This window comes from Platichthys flesus, chromosome 3 (genome assembly GCF_949316205.1).
Source record: "Platichthys flesus chromosome 3, fPlaFle2.1, whole genome shotgun sequence".
Classification (NCBI taxonomy): Eukaryota; Metazoa; Chordata; class Actinopteri; order Pleuronectiformes; family Pleuronectidae; genus Platichthys; species Platichthys flesus.
In genome coordinates this window covers 18,063,754-18,082,468 of record NC_084947.1, presented here as the reverse complement: position 1 = coordinate 18,082,468, position 18,715 = coordinate 18,063,754, and the positions used below count along the sequence as shown (strand labels likewise).

The following is an 18,715-nucleotide window of genomic DNA, read 5'->3' as shown; positions in this document are numbered from 1 at the left end:
TTTTATAAAGATGAAAAATTTCAGACCAAGTGAATTCACTTTTTTTCAGCGTGAACAGAAAAAAAAGAAGGGAGATTCATTTCACTTCACAACAGTTCCTCGTAGCAGCATGATGCATACAAAGAGAAGTATAAAAACCTACTCATTTTGCAGCATGGTAAGGACATTTGCTGATGTCACCACCCGTGGCTCCATGGACAGGCCAGCCAGCATCTAAAACATCCTCCTGGATGGCTCCCTGTGTTAACAATCAGGCGGCGGCTCGCACAGAATTTGCGCTTCCGCCTCAGGTGTGTCCCTGACGTACATGCTGCCGTGATAGACTGCGGTTAGAGTCAAAGATGAATCAAAGAAAGATTAAATTATCAGGTGCACAATTCAGAAAGCACCACAAAGTAGAGGAGGAGAAGAAAGAACAATATAGGCGTAAGAATCAATTGTGGACATCATTAATGTTTATCTTTGTCGACATGATATGCAGCTGATTTCAGACTCTTTTTATATTTTTCATTATATATTTTTATAGCTTACGAAATTGTCTGCCTCTGTGTGCATCTGTATACAGTCCAAAAGTTCTTGGGGATGCATGACAGTTTGCGTGTGTATGTTGGGGGGCACCAATTTGAAATCTCGCCTAGAGCCCCAACATTGCCAGGGCCGACCCTGTCCTGACCACTGCAACAATTACATCCTGATCATTGTAATAAGTTACAGTGGTCTTACAATACTTACAATAAGTTAAGTTAGTTTGCTAACTTTCGCTAGTTTGGAGGTAGAGTTTCTATGCTCATTGCTGATGAGCGTCTTCCACTTTCTGGTTTGCTTTTTTACCAATTCTCTGGCATCTCTGTTTACTTCAGAACAGGGGTGAGTGTCACTAAGCAGACTGTGTTGGAGCTGATAGATGTTGAGGATCAACAACTGAGCAAAGAAAAACTGCAACGAAGAAAAGAAAGATGTCGTCTGTATTTCTTCCTCCAACTCAATTAAAAAAGGGTGTAGGGCTCTGCGTAACAACAAAACAACATAAGGATGACTTAGAAAAAAAAAAATTTAACAAGGAGGCACCAAGACCTGCATAATGACACAAAGAGATGCAAAACAAAACAACATAATACTATGTTGTTTTGTTTTGCATCTCTTTGTGTCACCAAGACCTGCATAATGACACAAAGAGATGCAAAACAAAACAACATAATACTATGTTGTTTTGTTTTGCATCTCTTTGTGTCATTATGCAGGTCTTGGTGCCTCCTTGTTAAATTTTTTTTTTCTAAGTCATCCTTCATCTTTTTGCAGTTGACCCTCATTGTGGTTATTTGCTTGACTTGCTATCAAGAGATATCAAAGTGATTTAAAGCATATGTTCCAGCACAGGGGCCACCAGATCCCTTTGGCCCTGTGCCCGTAATCCTTAGGTCGGTCAGGCCTTTAATCCATCCACAGTGAGCGATCTTACACTTTGATGTCATGTTTCCAGTAAAACGTTCAGATGGGTGGAATCAAATTTGGCATCATCGTTTACAAAAGACAAAATGTTCATTCAGTACGGCTGCTATTTAAGTAACAAGCTCACAGGTTGTTCCATCAAGGTAATTATGATGTTATTAATAAATAAAAGGAAAGGACTTAAAAACAGTTAAGACAACTGAACCTTAGTTGTAAAGGGTTCACTCCTGAACAAACCAGAGGAGGAATAAATTACCACCACCGAGGAGCCCATGAGCAAAGACGTGAACCAATTACGGTGTAGCAGCTCAGATGCCTATACTATGGATGTGCTCTGCAGCTTCCAGGTGTTCATTTGCTACAGGAGTATGTCCATTGATGGAACTTGCTTGTACTCAAAAAGGGTCACTCAGTGCTAGTAGATATGTTTGCTACTAATTTAAGAAACTTAAGTTTTAGAAGTGTCTGTGTGTGATACCTGAAATAACCAGGGAGGAGAAAGTGAGATTTATCCTGAAAAAACCTAGACCTGCTACAATCCAACACATTCGCCTTTAAAAGTATTATTCTAATCATGTTAAAGAAATGTAATTTACTGCATGTCCACTGGCCTCTGTGTTCAGTCAACAGTACCATATAAGGTCACTAATCAGATATAAGAAAACCCATGAGGATATGTGCATTTTATTAGTTATCATGGCTTCAATAATGCATCAAGTTCTATTCACTTCCTTAGTATTCATATCTCAGCCACTGTGTACAGTACAAACTTTATTCAACTTCAAAATGTATTGCACATCGATCACCTGTACATAAGCCTGATATGATGACATGTACAGCTTATAAGTTAGTATGTCTTATGATGCATTAAAGCCTAAATGCACGTTGAGCGCTCGAAAACCAAGACTGCCAATTAGTGTACTGTACATTATGGTTGTACGGTTATAATGTCATCAATCCACAAATAGTGACAGAAGAGTCATCCAGTCTTCCAACCAGCATCAATAAACAGCCATCACATGCATCTTCTTCAGGAAATGCTTCACATATCTGTTTCTGTGATCATTCTAAACACGCTATATGCACTGTTCATTGTATCATACTATGGGAAATGATTGCAAAGTGAAAACTAGATTAAAGTTGTATAACACTTGAACATGAGTCCCCTGCAAACTCCTTCCTCTGTGGTGGTTTCTGCAACTGACACTTGAGCAACTAAATGACAGCAAGGATACATTAATTACACTGCCGCTATGCATAAGCTATAATATGCATTATTATCAACGTAAATAGAAATTAAACAATATCAAGAAGGCGTGTCTTACATGGGGTAGATCACAGTTTTAATTATGTTTCACATCTACATCTTTAAATACTTAAACATATGAGAAACAGTCTTAAATCACCAATGTGCGGTGGTGAAAATTATTAATTTGGCACCTTGCCATTGCTGCTATATTATGTCTTAAAGAAGATATGTAGGCAAAACAACTAAAATAATAATAATAGCAAATGGCTTGGTAAACTGCCATCAATCCTTGGTTCCAACATTATAATATACTCAAACAGCCACACTGTGTAGTTTTGGAGCCAGTGTTGAAGCTTTCCAACCTTAAAAACTTCTAAAAGAAACGCTCAGAAGTCAACGTGATTCAAATTCCATGCTCAAAAATCGGTGGAATTGAAAAAAATGAATCCCACTTGTGTAGCACAATTTGTTGCCCGCCCTCAGTTAACTGCACCGCGAATGTAAAGCTAAAAAAAAAAGAAAAGTTAAGGCGACATAAAAGACCCCTTCTGTTCCCAGAGCCAATTCAGTTGGTTTGTATTGGGATATGGCGCATACACACTCTGCCTGCTGAGCCACCAGAGGAGACGTGCAGCACAGGACGAGGCCAGATTACTTGTGACATCAAATCAAAAACAATTGGGAGAAACTTCAGAAACGAAAACACACAACCCCCGAAGCCGTCCGACATCAAATCCTTGTCACGTACTCGTTTTGAGTTGAAAAAGATGACTAATGTATTCCAGCTCTAACAGCATCAGTTATCTACGGGATTCAAGCTGGTGACGACTGCTAGGGTTACAACGTTACTCTGTGTCAAAACATGTTGGAGTGCGACCACAAAACGTCATGTGTTTACTTCTACAACGACTACAATGGAACAGAATGCAGATAGGAGGAGGAAGTGTGGGTGTACAAATAGGTGCAGGGAGACATCTTGAGCACAGGACGATGGTTGGAGACAGGAGAACCTACAGGCACTGCTTCCTCCTCTCATCAGTAGGAGCTGGTGGAGGCTGTGGCAATTCTCTTCCCGATGTACACCCTGGAACAAAAACACACACATCCATGAAACAGGAAGATAAAGAAGCTGAAAAAATGAGACATGATTAAAAAAAACGTTTTGAACACAGCGATAAATAAATAATACGGTTCACATTTTCAAAAGCATGCCGGACAACATCTTTTTCAGACGCTCTAACTTGTTGGTGACAGTAGCTCCTCCCTCAATCGCCGCTTACTGTCTCTTGCCCGCTCTGCAACTTGTTTTAGAATTTCTGCACCGGCCTTATTGCCTTAAACTCGTGAATCTCATTGTCTTTCCGAGATAACATTTTCGTCTATATCTTCCTTTCACCAGTTTGAGATAATTTCCTGCTGTATTCTCACTCTGACACTTTACAAGGGGGCTAGCAGCAAACGTTCCATGAAAATCTCCACTGAAACTCACTCACACATTTGTGTTCTTACACACAGCGCTCTTGGAAGATTTCAGGAAAAAATCCAGACTTCATCATTAGGAGGATTGATTTGCTGGGGTCTGCTCTTCACCACATTCCCTTTTTTATAAATGAGGCCCCGGGTCTGGGCAAACCACTGCAAGCCACTCCAAGGCTGAGCCTTGGTTTCCGCGAAGACGGAGCTGCATGAATTAAGACTTACCCGATGCCGATGGCGAGGATGTGTGAGATGAGTAAGGAAGGGATGAAGATTTTGAGGATATCGGCTGAGAAGATGCCACCTTTCTTCATGGCGCCACTCTTTCTAATACTGAGGGATTCAGAACGTCTAGGATGTCTGAAGTGGAACTCCCTGTGAGGAGAAGTCAATCAACCAGTTAATGCTAATCATCAGGTCAGAACCTAACTCAAGAGGATGGTCTGGATGACCATTAGCAGTATGATACTGGAAACGAGAGTATTCTTACTTTGGTGGAATGTTTTCTGGTCTGCTGGACCAATTAGCGACCCAGTCGACTTCATTGGTCATTAGGATGTCGTCCTCTCTGTCCTTCTCTGAACCATCTTCCTCTGACTGCAATAAACGGGGTAAAGCAATAGGTTTTTTAACATGAAATGAAAACACATGACAAGGGTTTAAATTTCTGAGTTTATCATGGTGTTTTACCCGACTACTTCTTGAGCTGGACATCTCCACATCAAACATTATCTGACCCTCATCCTGATCTGGACTTTGAGGCCTGTGAGGACTGAGTCAACACATCAGAGAAAAGTCATAAACCTCATTTTTTTCAACAGTACAATACAAGTGCACTTTATCTCCATGCATATAGCATGTGATGCCCTTTATTCCTACCTATCACAGGCAGAGTTGCTTGGGCTGGACTCATGCTGTGCATCCAAGAGGATCTTTTCCATGTCTCCATTGTGGATGGAGGAGGATGACGGCACATGCTCTAATCCTCCGATGAAGTTGTCATCATCCTCGGGCACCACTTCCAAGGTCTGCAGGGTTTGGCTCGCTTCTGCATTTGCGTTTATTTCGTCGGCTACGGGTGTCATGTGCAGGTGTGCCTCCACGCCCCTGGTCCCTGTGTTCCCATTGAGCTCCAGCTCCACCCAAGAGCCTTGGCAACACGAAGGTCAAGAGGAGGGAAGGAAGGACGAAAGAAAGGGAGATTTGGTTTGTTGGGTTAAGTGCAAATCTAAAAGCAGATTGTGCACCAAACAGAAACATGCATCTGTCCTCTATCTATAAGGAAACTGCTGACCTACGTTCCCTGAAACACTGGCGTCCATGAGCGCGTGCATTTCTTTGTGCCACTGCCCCACAAACAGCTTGCACATTTTTTTCTAAATGATTTATGTAATGTGAGCATGGGTGAAAACAAAACATCCACCTTGCAGCACATATCTCCCCTTTCCATGTCGAGCATTTAGAGTATAAATAAAAAACCTTGTAACTCGATCATGTTGTCTGTTGTGTGATCGGCTGCACAGACACAGACACAGTTTGCAGTCAGGGCTGCTCTCATGTGAGCTCTTGCATAACTGGAACTGGGGAGGGCAGTGTGACACAATGTGCCCAGGCACGTCGCTGTTCTGTTCCAGCTCTGATGTTTTTGTCACATATAAAACACACATTTCTCTGCGAGCGTCAAATCTCCTTTAATCAGTTCGGTGTTTTGTTTAATGTATTTTAGGTGCTATTTGTGCTCAGGCGGTATGCTAACACGGTGCCGTTGTCTCCCTTTAAAACTAGCATCTAAATAAACAGACAGTCGAACGGCAGCTGAATAAAAAATGACTCGACTACACAAGGCGTCAGCATCATAAGAGCTTCTACCAGAAATGATAAATAAAACAACAAATAAAAGCAATATGTATTCGGTCTTTTGTCCCAAAACTTGTTTTCATTTGGCTATAGCCCGCCCAGCGGTCGTCTGGCGTACGTGATTGGCTGCCGGGCCGTCGATCAAACGTTTATCGCCACGCAATTGGCCGACTCTCGCGGTGACGCTAAACAACACCCTCCGCCCCTCCCAGAAGGCGAAGAGGAAATTCCATTAGCGATGCAACTTTCACAATAAATTCGAAAATACGCGGATATGATCAAAAACAGACACTTTTCAATGTCGGCCACCGTGTCCCCTGTCACGCGGAGCACGGAGAGACCCGCGGAGCCGCTACGTACCGTGGAGCCCGGGCTCCTCGTTGTTGTTTCGCTGAGCAGCAGCGGTGGACATGTTGACTCCACCAGGCTGAGCGTTCATCTCAGCTGCGGGACACGCAGAGTGCACAGTGCGCGTGCGCCGAGTCAGTCCAGAGTCCACACCATCCACAAAATACAGATGCAGAAAACAAACATTAGTGCAGATGTTGTTTCTTCGCTCTTCTGTCAATTATTATTGTTTTGTGAGCAGTAATGCAGTGAATCCACATTTATAAGTGTTCTTTGCTCCCCTGCTATAAACATGTTTTTAACTCGATCCCATGTTGTTCGAGGGCTTCGCTAGAGTGTAGGTGTCTAAGTAAAGACATCAAAGATCCATTGGATCCATGATGTCTTTACTTAGCAAACGTGAAAGATTTTTTTCGAGCAGGCCAGTAGACCCACTCTTCTGTCTGAGTCCTTCCAGTGTGAGGAGGGTTTGAGCCCTGATGACAATAAAGCTGACTCCAGTCCTATCCTGTCACTCACTCCTCACATCCTCCACCATTACTGACAACTCCTTAATTCATGTCATTGCTGCTCCAAGACATTTTCTTATGTTTAAATACCTGAAACATTGATGCACCTTTATATTATGTTGGAAACTGTATCTTCTCAATCAATGTTGTAAATACCGTTATTTTGCTGTTGCTGTTATATGCGGCATATATTGCACTACTGAAGGGAACCCTCACAAGGGTCTCTCTCTGAGGCTTCTACATTTGTTCCCCTGTTCGAGTTTTGGGGTAGTTTTTCCTTACTTTTGTTGAGGATTAGGGGCAGAGGATGTTTTTCACCTTGTAAAGCTCTAAGAAACAAATTGGGCTTTACAAATTAAATATGATTGATTGAAATATATCCACTGAGTGTATGTTAATTCAAAAGCTTATTCAAAGTGTCTTAGTGCATTATGAACAGCTTGATTTAGGTAAATTACCTGATGCATTTCCACAGTACCCTGTAATAACAGGCAGTGAATCATATATTCATAAGACTTCAGATTAGCAGAACAGAAGAGCACCTGAGTGACCCTCTGGCTCTTCCCTGTTGAACCCAATTGGGTCGAAGTGGAAGGAGCAGATGTAGACTAATCATTAAACTGTAGACCTATATAACATGATGAATGCACTTCAGGTAGTTGAGATCTGAATATATTGGAGGAACAAGCAGTAATAAGGAATTTGCAGTTGTAACTCAATTTTGAGTCAACATTTGTTACTAACAGCAGCACTGTATGGCACCACTGCAGAGATTTGAAAATGTTGTGTCTGCCTTGGTGATGAGATAAGTCAAAAATAAGCCTAACCATGTTATGAAAATATTTTGTTTTCATAAGCCCAACAATACCATGGATTACTGCCATACAGTTGTGTGAATTTGCCAACCTGTCATGTTGCAGGAATTGTGGTCATAATCTCCCCTCCTAAGTGTTCCTCTTCCTGTTGGTGTTGAATTACGGCCAGGAAAGGGATTTAGCAGAACATTGACATCACAGGGAAGTCGGCCATCAAATTGGACCTCTCTCATTCTGTTAGACATTTGCTTTAAATTGTTCTAATGAGCATGTCCATTCGTGAGTTGTGACCAAAAACATTTTGTGACGTCAAGTCCAAGTGACCACTGGAGAAATTCCCATAAGGCATTCCTGAAATAGCTTGCTCAGGAGAATGGGAGGGACAGACCACCTGAAAACACAACATGTCTGGCCCACAATCTAGGGTCTGGCCTCAGCGGTCACTGACACAGAGGGATAAACATCCTCATCCCCAAAATTTTGGTAAAGCTTGTATTTATCTGATCAGGAGAAACACATTCATTTTGTTCAGAAATCATGTTCTTTGAAATTCTTTAACTTTTCATCTAAATTGTTCTTTATTACATTCGACAAACCAAGCTGTACAATGAACCATTTAAACAGATCACCGAAGCTCTCCTACAATCTTTATTCAAGAGCCCCATGAAAGAAATAAACGATACAAATTAATGAAATTCACAAAAATAAAAGTGCATTTTGCTCTTGTGATACATTAGACATGTATATAAAAAAACTCATTACTCCAATTTAAACAGCTTCCTTGAGATTTAATGATCCTTTATTAAATCTGTATGAAGAGCAAGGTTCATGCTCCAAAAGACACTACAGAAAACTTAAATGTAAAAAAAAAAAAAAAAAGAAGTATCGTCTACCATGATCTACCTCTGAGTAAGGCAGTTTTCCTGAGAAGCTGCCGGCTTTGCAGGTACAAGGTTTGATCACGGAGCAGCAGTAAATTCCCCTGAGCAGTCTCCTGTCTGGCATGCCAGAAAGTTCAAGAAACATACTTGATTATATTTCCTCTTTAATGCTATAAGAAAGGCAATTTGGGTTGTTGTGAACATCTTTGTGGTTTATACCATAGCTTCAATAAAAGCTATGGAGACATGAGGGGAAATTGAAAAAGACTGTTTTGTTAGTTGTGTTGCTGTGTCTGCAAAGATGGGATGTTGGAAAAGCCAATGAGAATATTTACTTAATAAAAAAAAAACTCAATTCTGATCTGTGTAACCTCTCTGTATAGATTTTTGCATCTTCAAACATTTGTCACAACAGATGTTTAGAACAATAATTACTCAATAGTGAGTGAGCAAACGCTTCATTTATATGACAGGCCAAAGCTTTTGATTGTTTACGAACTGACTGAATATCTTTGACTGTGGAATGGGACAAAGGTGCCACATTGTACAGGTTTTTTTACATATATGACATGAGGCAAATAACTTGAACCACCCTCACACAAACTTGCAGCAGACGATAAAGAAACACTTTTTTAAAAGGTTGCAAGAGAAAATGAAAAAAGCCAAGTGTCTTATTACCAGAGGACGTAACCCAGAGCCCTGAGAGAGAGAGAGACAGTAGCTTAACCTCACATTTGGAGATGGGTAGTCATTTTGGAAATCAGTTCTCCGTTGTAGGACTGACACATAATTGTGGCCCAGTGGACCTGCATGCCCTGATTCAATGGCTTAAGCAATCACCAGAACAATGTAATGAAGTGAAAAGAGTTGCTCCAAAGTAAAGGGGCAGCATATGACCGAAGCGTAGTGCAGCAGAGACACAGCCGAGTTAATTTGCTCAGTACAGTTGTTAATGACATCTTTGATACAATAATTGTCTGCAAACTAAGTGCTTCACAAATTCTCCTTTTTAAATAAACACATTTGTATAGGAGAATTAACCCTGCATCACAGGAGAGAGAAGACATTTCATCATCAGTAACTCTACCTAGTCAATTGACTTGACTAGCTTTAGAGAGAGCTTGATTTAACAGTTTTAATATGAATTGTTGATTAAAATGCCTTTCCCCACTTAGGCCCACAAGGACCCATTCTTTTCACAAAAAGCAACAATTATTCATAAACAGAACCATGGCACAGTAACAGAACTTTAAGATCTTAATCGTCTTAGGAAGGATATATATCTGAAGAGTCCAAAAAGGTTTTCCCAAATAGTTACAGTCAGCCAAATTAAAAAAATAAACTGTTAAGTGCTTGTGACTATGGAGATACTGACACCACCTGAAAATACTTTTCTGCGGACATCCCATGTCAGGAACGACAACACCTCCCCGATGTCACAAAAAGTCTCTCGCTCTCAAAACAAATACCTGCCAGAATGAACAAAACGTCCCAAAGTCATACAGTCAATACGAAAAGGTCACCTGACTGTCAAGTGACCTTCCATCTACAATCAGTCTGAGATAGACAGCTAAAGAAACTACAGTGATCAGACTGTAATCCTATTGCTTTCATTTATACAAAAATAAATCAGCTATAGTGGTTACTCTTCTTTTATCAGGTACGGTACAAAACATCATAAAAAAACAGAACTCTACAAACAGAAGATCCAGAGGGTAAAGCGATCAATCTACATGACATGCTCTATGTGGGGAAGCTGATGGCGGCGCTCAACGATGTTGCAAATGACCACAAGAGGATCAGGCCACAGCACGCCATGTTTATAATCTTCTGTCCTGAGCTCTGATCGTGGTCCCCACATGTGAGAGGGTGTGCGATCTGACCGACGGAAGCTTTTCTAAAAGACAGTTTTAAACGATTCTAACTTCAGAGTGAAGAGGACTAGTTACTTTGGCATGATCAGCCCCTGTTCAACTTCCAATAACACAATGCCAGACAAGCACACACCATTATTGTGTCTATGTTAAAAGGACTACGTAAGACTTCTTTTTAAATGTTTTAGCTCATTAACAAGAAATTACACATGCATTCCTGTTAAGTTTAAATGGACCAATCAGGTTCTCAGTGAACGTTTAGTCAGATTCTGTCAATGCAACTGAGACCAGCGAATGTTCTGAAAACCGGATTCTGCTCAGGACACTCATCTCAGTTGTGTCAGAAACTCTTACACTGGAGACACATTTTCAGAAACATACCTGTTATTAAAGGGATTAATTGTAGTTCATTATTTCCTGCATTAAAAGGCAGATTTTACTCTTTCATCAGCAGATGTTATAGTAGTTTCATTGCTTGCAAATTTACTACTACAGAACAATTCCTTGACATTGTCATCCTGAATGCATCTCTTGTGGACATTTGAGTTAAGATTTGACTTTTCTGCCTAAATGCAAATAAACATGGCCATCATTTGTGTACATAAAGTTTGTGTGAACTTGGCAAAAATACAAATATTTGGATATGGAGTGTTGACAGCTTGTATTAGCAGTGTTTCAGGTCTGTGTGAAAAGGAGCATGGTGACAGATAAACAGAAGAACCTCCTTTTGAAAATAATAACACATGTTAGCTACAAAAACTATTGGACAATTGGTAGCTATGACATATGAATCATGAATCATGTCACAATGGCACAAAAGAATAACAGAACAAACTAACCAACTATGTGTGTATGTGTGTGTGTGTGTGTGTGGGGAACACGTTTTCCCTTTGGTTTGGGATGTAGTGGAGCTGCAAACAGAAACTTTGTGAATGGAGTGATTCTAGTGGAGGAACCCTTGACACCAAGTCCCAAAGTCTGGTCTCAGATCTGCATGTTTATGTTAGGTTAATGTAATACACATGAAAAACTTGCTTATGGGGGTCAGCTTGGACGTAATGTGTTAATGCCACGGTTTGTTGTTGAAAAAGGCTCAAAACTTAAAGAACTACGGGCAGATCCTAGCAAGACTTGGGGATTTAGTCAAAGACAGACGGATGTTTGTTTTGCGTGTGTATCAGAGCAGTGGGTCTCAGGCAGAAACTGGGATCTGAGCGGCTCAACAGATGCTAGTTGAGTTTTTCCTGGAATATGTATAGATTGTTGGTGGTGGCCACAGCAATGATGTTGTCCAAAGGATGCCAGGCAGTGTGGAGGATCTTCTTGTTAAAGTCAAGACTGTCAACACTGATCTCATCCTTTTTGCGCTTCCCACCTGTGCTCACTTTGCGGGGCTTCAGGACTGATCGCGGCTTGCTGTTCTCCCGTGACGCCTCTAAGGTCACGTCCTGCCGGTAGCCTCGGTCAAACATCCTGAAGAAGTTGTTGTAGGAACCCGTCATCACAACGCTGCAGAGAGACAAGGTATGACTGATGCTGAGCCAAATCACAATTATGAAGAAAACTGAATAAAAGGCAAAAGGATAATTATATGCCAGACTATTCAGAGCATGGACAGAATACAGCTCCCACCCACACCACATTCTGTGCAGCCTTATGCTCTGCAGGGGACAGATAACCTCAGTAAGTGATAAGACCAGCGTCACTTTCTACGTCTTCAGATAAGGGTCTGCCAAAAACATGCATCATAAATGTTGAATATGTGAGAGAAACCAAATATGATACATTCAAATTATTAAAAGACTTCTCCTGAAGGTGAGTCTGACTCACCAGATGTAGACTGGTACATGTCTTATTATGCATTCCTCTCAACGTCCTGCCTTTTTAAGCTAGCAAACTACTCTGTTGCTATGTTGTCATCAAGTTTTAACGACAATTTGAATCATTCATTAATGTGCAAATCTTCAACTGAAACAAGTTATTTTCCCCTGACACCATTTAGGAAGGGACCTGCCCAATAAGACAGTAATTGATTTAAAGAAATACAAAAGAAGCCAAAGCATTTAGCTGCATAATGATAATGGTTGCAACCAGAGCATTCTCCAGAACTGACAGCTCTGTGGAGATAGATCGGTCAAAAAAAAAAGAAAAGTTGCTCACCTGTCGTTGCCATTCCAGCAGCATTCAAACTTGTCGAAGATGCAGTCGTTCTCATAGAGTGAACACAACTTACTCCTGAGATATTCATGCACCTGGTTAAGGAAAGAAAGAACAGTTGTGCATGAGATAAATAACATATTGACAACACTCCCCTCTTATGGAGAAACAGTAAACCTATCTTTTGTCTTGGCACGGCAGAAGCTACACACCTGGTATGTCTCTACTGGTCGGCTCTCCATGTTGAGATCCCAGATTTTGACAGTCAGGTAGTCTCGGGTCATCATGTAGCGTCCACTGTGGCTGAACTTTACATCAGAGATGGATGAGATGATTTCAGAAAAGAACGAGCGATTGTTCGGATCCTCTGGCTCTTCAAATACTTAAAAAAAAGAAAAGGTTTCATGACATTATTTGACCCTGACTTCTACTAAATACAATAACAGACTACATTTTTTTTAAAGCCGCGTAGAATTTATTGCAATTTAAAAAAGCTTAAAAAACATTGATGAGACCTAAGACACTCCCATCATTCTCTTTTAAACTTTTTGTTTAATGTGCTGCAACTTAAATTGTAAATTTCTAAAGCAGTCCTTGTGCAATCATTTTCCATGCCTCCCTCTCCCCTTACCAAAGGATGGTGGAGATAATGGGTGGTTGTGAGTTTCAGACTTCACAGGAAACTAAAGATTTGGTTAATGCTTACATTTTCTTGGCAAATGTTGTAGTCTAAATTTTTAGCAGCTATTTCCCAACTTAAATATCTGGAATTTGAAAGCATGTAGATTGATAAGGATAATTCTACCTTCATAGAATTAAAAACAAGTCTGATTTGTATAGTACTTTTATAACACTTAAAATGTAACTTACACATGAACAATAAAATTATAAGAGGATTATTATTAATTTTTAATACATTTAAATTCTGAAATAAACTACAAAAATAGGTTTTAAGAAGGGATTTAAATACAGCTTTAGATGTGGCATGTCCAATGTCCTCTGGTACGTCAATCCAGAGTTTAGGCTCTTTATAAGCATCTAAGCATTCTTTTCCACTTTCAGAGAGAACTTAGACATTTAAACCTATTTCATTGTGTATCATCCATTTTCCTTCAGCACACACCTCAGAGTGAAACTGCTCCCCTGCAGGCACACAGCATGAAAAAAATTGGCTTACTTTTGGCGTGGTTGTCACACAGGGCTGATGCCCTCATGTCACACAAACGAATGGTGCCTTTGCTGCTGCTGTAGACAAAGGTGTTGCATTGGTTGGGGTGAAACTCCGCAGCTGTGATCACCTCTGTTAACTCCTCCATATTGGCTGGTTTTATGTCAACAATATCTGAAGAAGTGAGGTTAAGATCAAGTGGCTTAACAGACATGTACACAACTTAAAGAGATACTGCCAAAATATGAATCAGACAAAAAGGTTTTCATACAGGGCTAGTACACACAGCCTGCAATCAGAATTTCCCCCACATGTTCTAAGTAATACATATTTTCTTATTCAGCTATAAGAAAATATGCTTGAATAATCCTGCCTGTGATCAGGTATTCAGATTCTACCATCATATCTAAGAGAGATGCTCAGCACTTTGTAAATTACAAACATCAATACCGGCTTATTTTGGGAATGCACGAACAATGGTAGCATTTGGCCGTCGCATAATTAATTTTACTCTCATTAGAGATTTAGGACACTTCACATCTTTAGTCAGTGCAATGCAGGAAAACATTTTCAAAATGAAACTTCTTCAGGGTCAAACATATACAACATTTCAACTATAGAGTCACTACAGTATGTCTAGAAGTTTAAAAACATAACTATTTTCATTATAATTATTATTATTGCAAATATACATGGCAATCAAAATTCTGATTCTGATTCTTTGGGGACATCTGGTGGTATAGTTAAATAGCACACTAATTACTGTATTTCAACAACACAAAAATGTGATCATTGCTTGCATGGTCTATATAATAAAACAGATGAGTGAATTACAGTTATGGATCAGAAAAGGTGTCCTTATATGCAGAGAAGTTCAGTTTTGCAGCAAGTACCGTCTGACTCTATCCAGTTTGCATGTGTTGTGGGTAGGTGAACAGGATGTATGCGAGGTCACATCATAAACCAACTGTGAGTCAGATATTAATGTTCTCGTAAAATCCATCAGAAGTTTGACATGTTTTCATTGTCAACCTATACCGAAACTACGAATGAACATTTCCAATTAAGAGTCTACTGTTTAGAGACTTGAATGCCCAATTATCAAAAACATAGAAATTCTTTGTAATGTCCTGAGGGGCTGCATTATCTCCTCCACGGAACATGAAAACTGTTGTGATCTGTAAAAGATGATGTAGCATACATTTAAACAACAAAAGGATACTGAAGCTGCGATCTGTGATCTCCAGATGCCAGAGGTTAACGCGCAGGTCATCTGCAGACAGGTAGGTCTCACAATCACTGTTGACTGAGATTGAGTTGATATGATAAGTGTGAGCATTCGCAAACACTCGTCTAGGGCTGGCTTCCACCATCAGGTCCATGGGCCTGAACACGGGTACCTAAGGAGAGGAGCAGGGTTAGGATCACCATCACTTGTGTTTGTATGTGTATTGTTCAACCTGTGCATCTTTAATAAAACGTGAGGCAATGATGGCTGGATGTCAGCATGAATCAACATTTGATCGAAAGTGCTGCAATCAATGTATTTTCATGTCGTTTGCAACCAATCAAATTATCACAGTTTGAATTCACTACCTTCATTTACTGCTATAGGGAATGCATGGGAAGCAAGGAAATACTTTTTGCTGTTGCTAATAATTACTAATCTGACATATAAAACATTTAAAAACAAGTACCAGTTATTGGGACAGTGTTAAATTAAATTATACACACCCGTAGTTTTGTGACAGTGTTGGGATCTCTGTAGCGGCCATCTTCTTCCTTCAGATTGTAGCCCTCTGGTCTCTTGTCACGCTCACTAATTTTCCACAGCTTTATGGTTTTGTCTGCCAAAGTCAAAGAGCAGAGATCATAAAATAGATTTAGATTACTTGGTGCCAAACGAAGTCTGAAACAACCAGTCGGCAAGACTGCAGTTTAAAAATAGCTCATTATCACCAATTAATTATTATTTCAGTGAATCACTTTGCTTAGCATCAGGTGGTTCTATTCACCATTTGTAGACAAAAGGAACTGTGCAGCGTTTTTCTGAGGCAGCCATCGAATCTTGTTGATCTTCTCCTCAATCTCAAGGCTTTTCAGGTAGTCAAACTCAGGCTCGTGGCTCTGGAAGGTGCTGTAAACATTGTACTCTCCTCGGCACTGTTCCTGATTCTTACTCTGAAAAAGAAAAACAGACAGCAGAAAAGAGTTAAGTTCAAGACCTTTACTGACAGCAGGAACCAGCATTTCACCTTAGATTCTGAATGAAATAAAATGTGCAGCCATAACTTTAATCAGATGAGTGACCAAAACTTACCTCTGGCTCCTGCTGAAAGATGACAACACGACCTCCCTTGTCCCCAGTGGCTAGCAGCTCCCCAGAGTGGTTGAATTCAACCGTAGAAATGATGTCCGCTGTCAATACATTTTTGAAATTAGAATCAATCAAATCATCTATTTTTTTTTTAATCTAGGCTAATTTTACAGGTCAATGTATTTTACAACTGTAGTGAGGAAACCAACTCTGTAAATCTGAGGTGTGTTCAACGTGAAAATATTTTCAAACTGATTAACAAGAGGTTTTCTAGTTGAACGATTTACTTATCCCCAATGATACCTGATATTCCTCCAGCAGCTATATCAATATTGTATGTTTACTGCCTTTTAAAAAACCTATGAGGTGAGAAAACATTGTCAACCACGGTGAGAACACAACTGATCAGTGTTGCACATGTTTAAATATACAAACACCACAACGTGGTAGTGCACTGGAACTTGAGGATGAGGTGGAAAACAAACTTTGCTGCTATTCAGTGCCTCTCAAAGACAAGCATTCTCATCAAATCCTACAATAAAACAATCAATCCCTGTTTACTGACTCACACTATTCTGAGCTAGAGCAAGCCTTAATATAGACTATGGTGTTGTTCCTCTAGTAACACAGAACAAAGTGCCTGGGACTGCCTGACTCCACACAAGCTCACAGATAAAAACTAAAAGTGAAGCAGACTATTTCAGTAGAAGTAAAATAAAACCTGCAACATTACTGTCGTGTTTTCAGCGTATGTACGGCTATGTATACTATTGACACAAGGGGAGGCTCACATTTATATATTTGTTCTAAGGCCAAGCTTACTGTAAACAACTGTGCCATCCTCATGTACTCTAAACATAAGAGTAAGAGATTTGTGAATTTACTAATTGGACTATGGAATAAAGGGTGATTCATTTTTCACTTTTGGTCTTCATGCTAGTATGGATACAAAAACTACAATGAGTATATATATATATATATATCACTTCGGCTCAAAATATCTGTGCAGATATGAACTCCTGTAAATAATCTAAACAAATCGTTAAGCCCCCCAACCTGGGTTGTAATGCATCAAATCAAAAATCCACTATTGATTAGAACCGTGTATGCAAGGAACTAGGTCGACACATTCTGTCAGGACACTTTCCTGCCAGGGTTTTCATTTCATACTGTGATGCTTTGATCACATTGCAATTCCAGTCACCTCTATTGTAATTGGTTTGCATAACATGTCCATTTCCAACCGCATGGCTAAATACCAACAGAATCCAAGTAGTTCTCCTTTTGACTTAGCTGATCAGACCCTTTAGTTCTAGGACATTCATGCACTATGAAGCAAATCTGAAGTAGAAGTCAAGTAAAATGGTTAGTCAACCAAAGAACTCTGAACTTACTTCTTAATAGCAAAATGTCCTCGGCTTGCAGAGTTTAAAACCTGTGACTTTTCAGTTCTAATATGCATTGCACTTTCAAGCATTAAATAACACACACTGGACTAATATAAACTAGGGGATCATAAAAGTAGTGGCTGTTGACAGTTTGCAGCAATAATGTCAGAAATAGAAAGTTTGACCAGTCTATAACAGGCCTACTGGACTATGAGCAAGCGTCACACACCACTGACCCCTTACCTCCAGTGCAGACAGACTGGTGCTCACAAATAGCCATTAGTCATAAAGCTTTTCATATGTATAAATACCTCAAACCCTTTAGCATTGAAGCTAACTCAACAGAGGCGTACACAGGGTGCCATATAGACAGCTCACTGGGGCAGGTCTTCAGTTCAGTGACCACAGCATGGACTTACCTTCTGCGACATCATCATCTATGGCTCCTTTGACTTGAGAGAAGCACCACTGCACATCACTGTTCCCACCACCGGCCCCTGCAACAACACAACAACATACGTTTCAACACAACAACTTTACAGGCGTTAGCTCTGTGCTACCCAGGCTAATAAAAAGGTCTTAAATTACTTGTGCTAACAGAACAAGGCGGTGTGTAACTTTTTACTCATCATATATCATTGTTGGACGAACTACCTATTGGGGCAGATACTTTAAACTTGTTTGCTGTGGAGAACACTCACTTTCACACTGACAGTGACATACACTCACACACATACACACACACGCGCGCACTAGCATCTTGGAAGTATCCTAGCTTGTCAGTTAGCCTGCGCTGGTTAACCACAACACAGGAGACAAACCCAGCATATGTGCGTGACGGGACGGACGCAGCAGAATAACAGTGACCACTCGGACACGATCACCGTCGGAGGTCTGGAGCTTTACCTGCCATGGCGCGGACGGAGGGGGTATCTGTAGCGGGCTCGGGCCCTGGACTTGGAGCAGGGCAGTGCCGCTGACCCGGGTCGGTTGGGCGGTTCTGACCGAGGAGCAGCGGAGGAATGAAGCGGGGAAGTGGTGCTCGGGACTCCGCTCACCGAACAAGTCCCAGTGCCCGGGCGACACAGACGTCCCGAAGCAGTTTCCGAGCGAGGAAAGTAAAGTACAAACCCGAGTGGTGTCTTTCAGACTTTGCTCTCTACTTTGAGATTTCCCTCGCCTCTGCCTCTCCCAGCGTTCACACTTTCAAAATGGCGCAACTCGGGC

General features: G+C 40.6%; 2 protein-coding genes across 2 annotated transcripts; both read right to left on the bottom strand.

Moving 5' to 3' along the window:
- Positions 1-2,117: 2,117 nt before the first annotated feature.
- On the bottom strand, positions 2,118-6,541 carry bnip3la (BCL2 interacting protein 3 like a). Its single transcript, XM_062382839.1, has 6 exons — positions 6,392-6,541; positions 5,054-5,324; positions 4,865-4,946; positions 4,665-4,771; positions 4,400-4,549; positions 2,118-3,782 (listed from the first exon to the last, which is right to left on the bottom strand). The coding sequence occupies exons 1-6, from the start codon at positions 6,468-6,470 to the stop codon at positions 3,734-3,736; spliced, it is 738 nt and encodes a 245-aa protein (XP_062238823.1). The 5' UTR covers positions 6,471-6,541; the 3' UTR covers positions 2,118-3,733.
- A 1,721-nt stretch (positions 6,542-8,262) lies between these two features.
- ppp2r2aa (protein phosphatase 2, regulatory subunit B, alpha a) lies at positions 8,263-18,715 on the bottom strand. The gene is made up of 10 exons (XM_062382827.1): positions 18,395-18,715; positions 17,908-17,985; positions 16,104-16,201; positions 15,799-15,964; positions 15,518-15,630; positions 15,006-15,183; positions 13,793-13,957; positions 12,828-12,997; positions 12,619-12,710; positions 8,263-11,967 (listed from the first exon to the last, which is right to left on the bottom strand). The coding sequence occupies exons 1-10, from the start codon at positions 18,399-18,401 to the stop codon at positions 11,688-11,690; spliced, it is 1,347 nt and encodes a 448-aa protein (XP_062238811.1). The 5' UTR covers positions 18,402-18,715; the 3' UTR covers positions 8,263-11,687.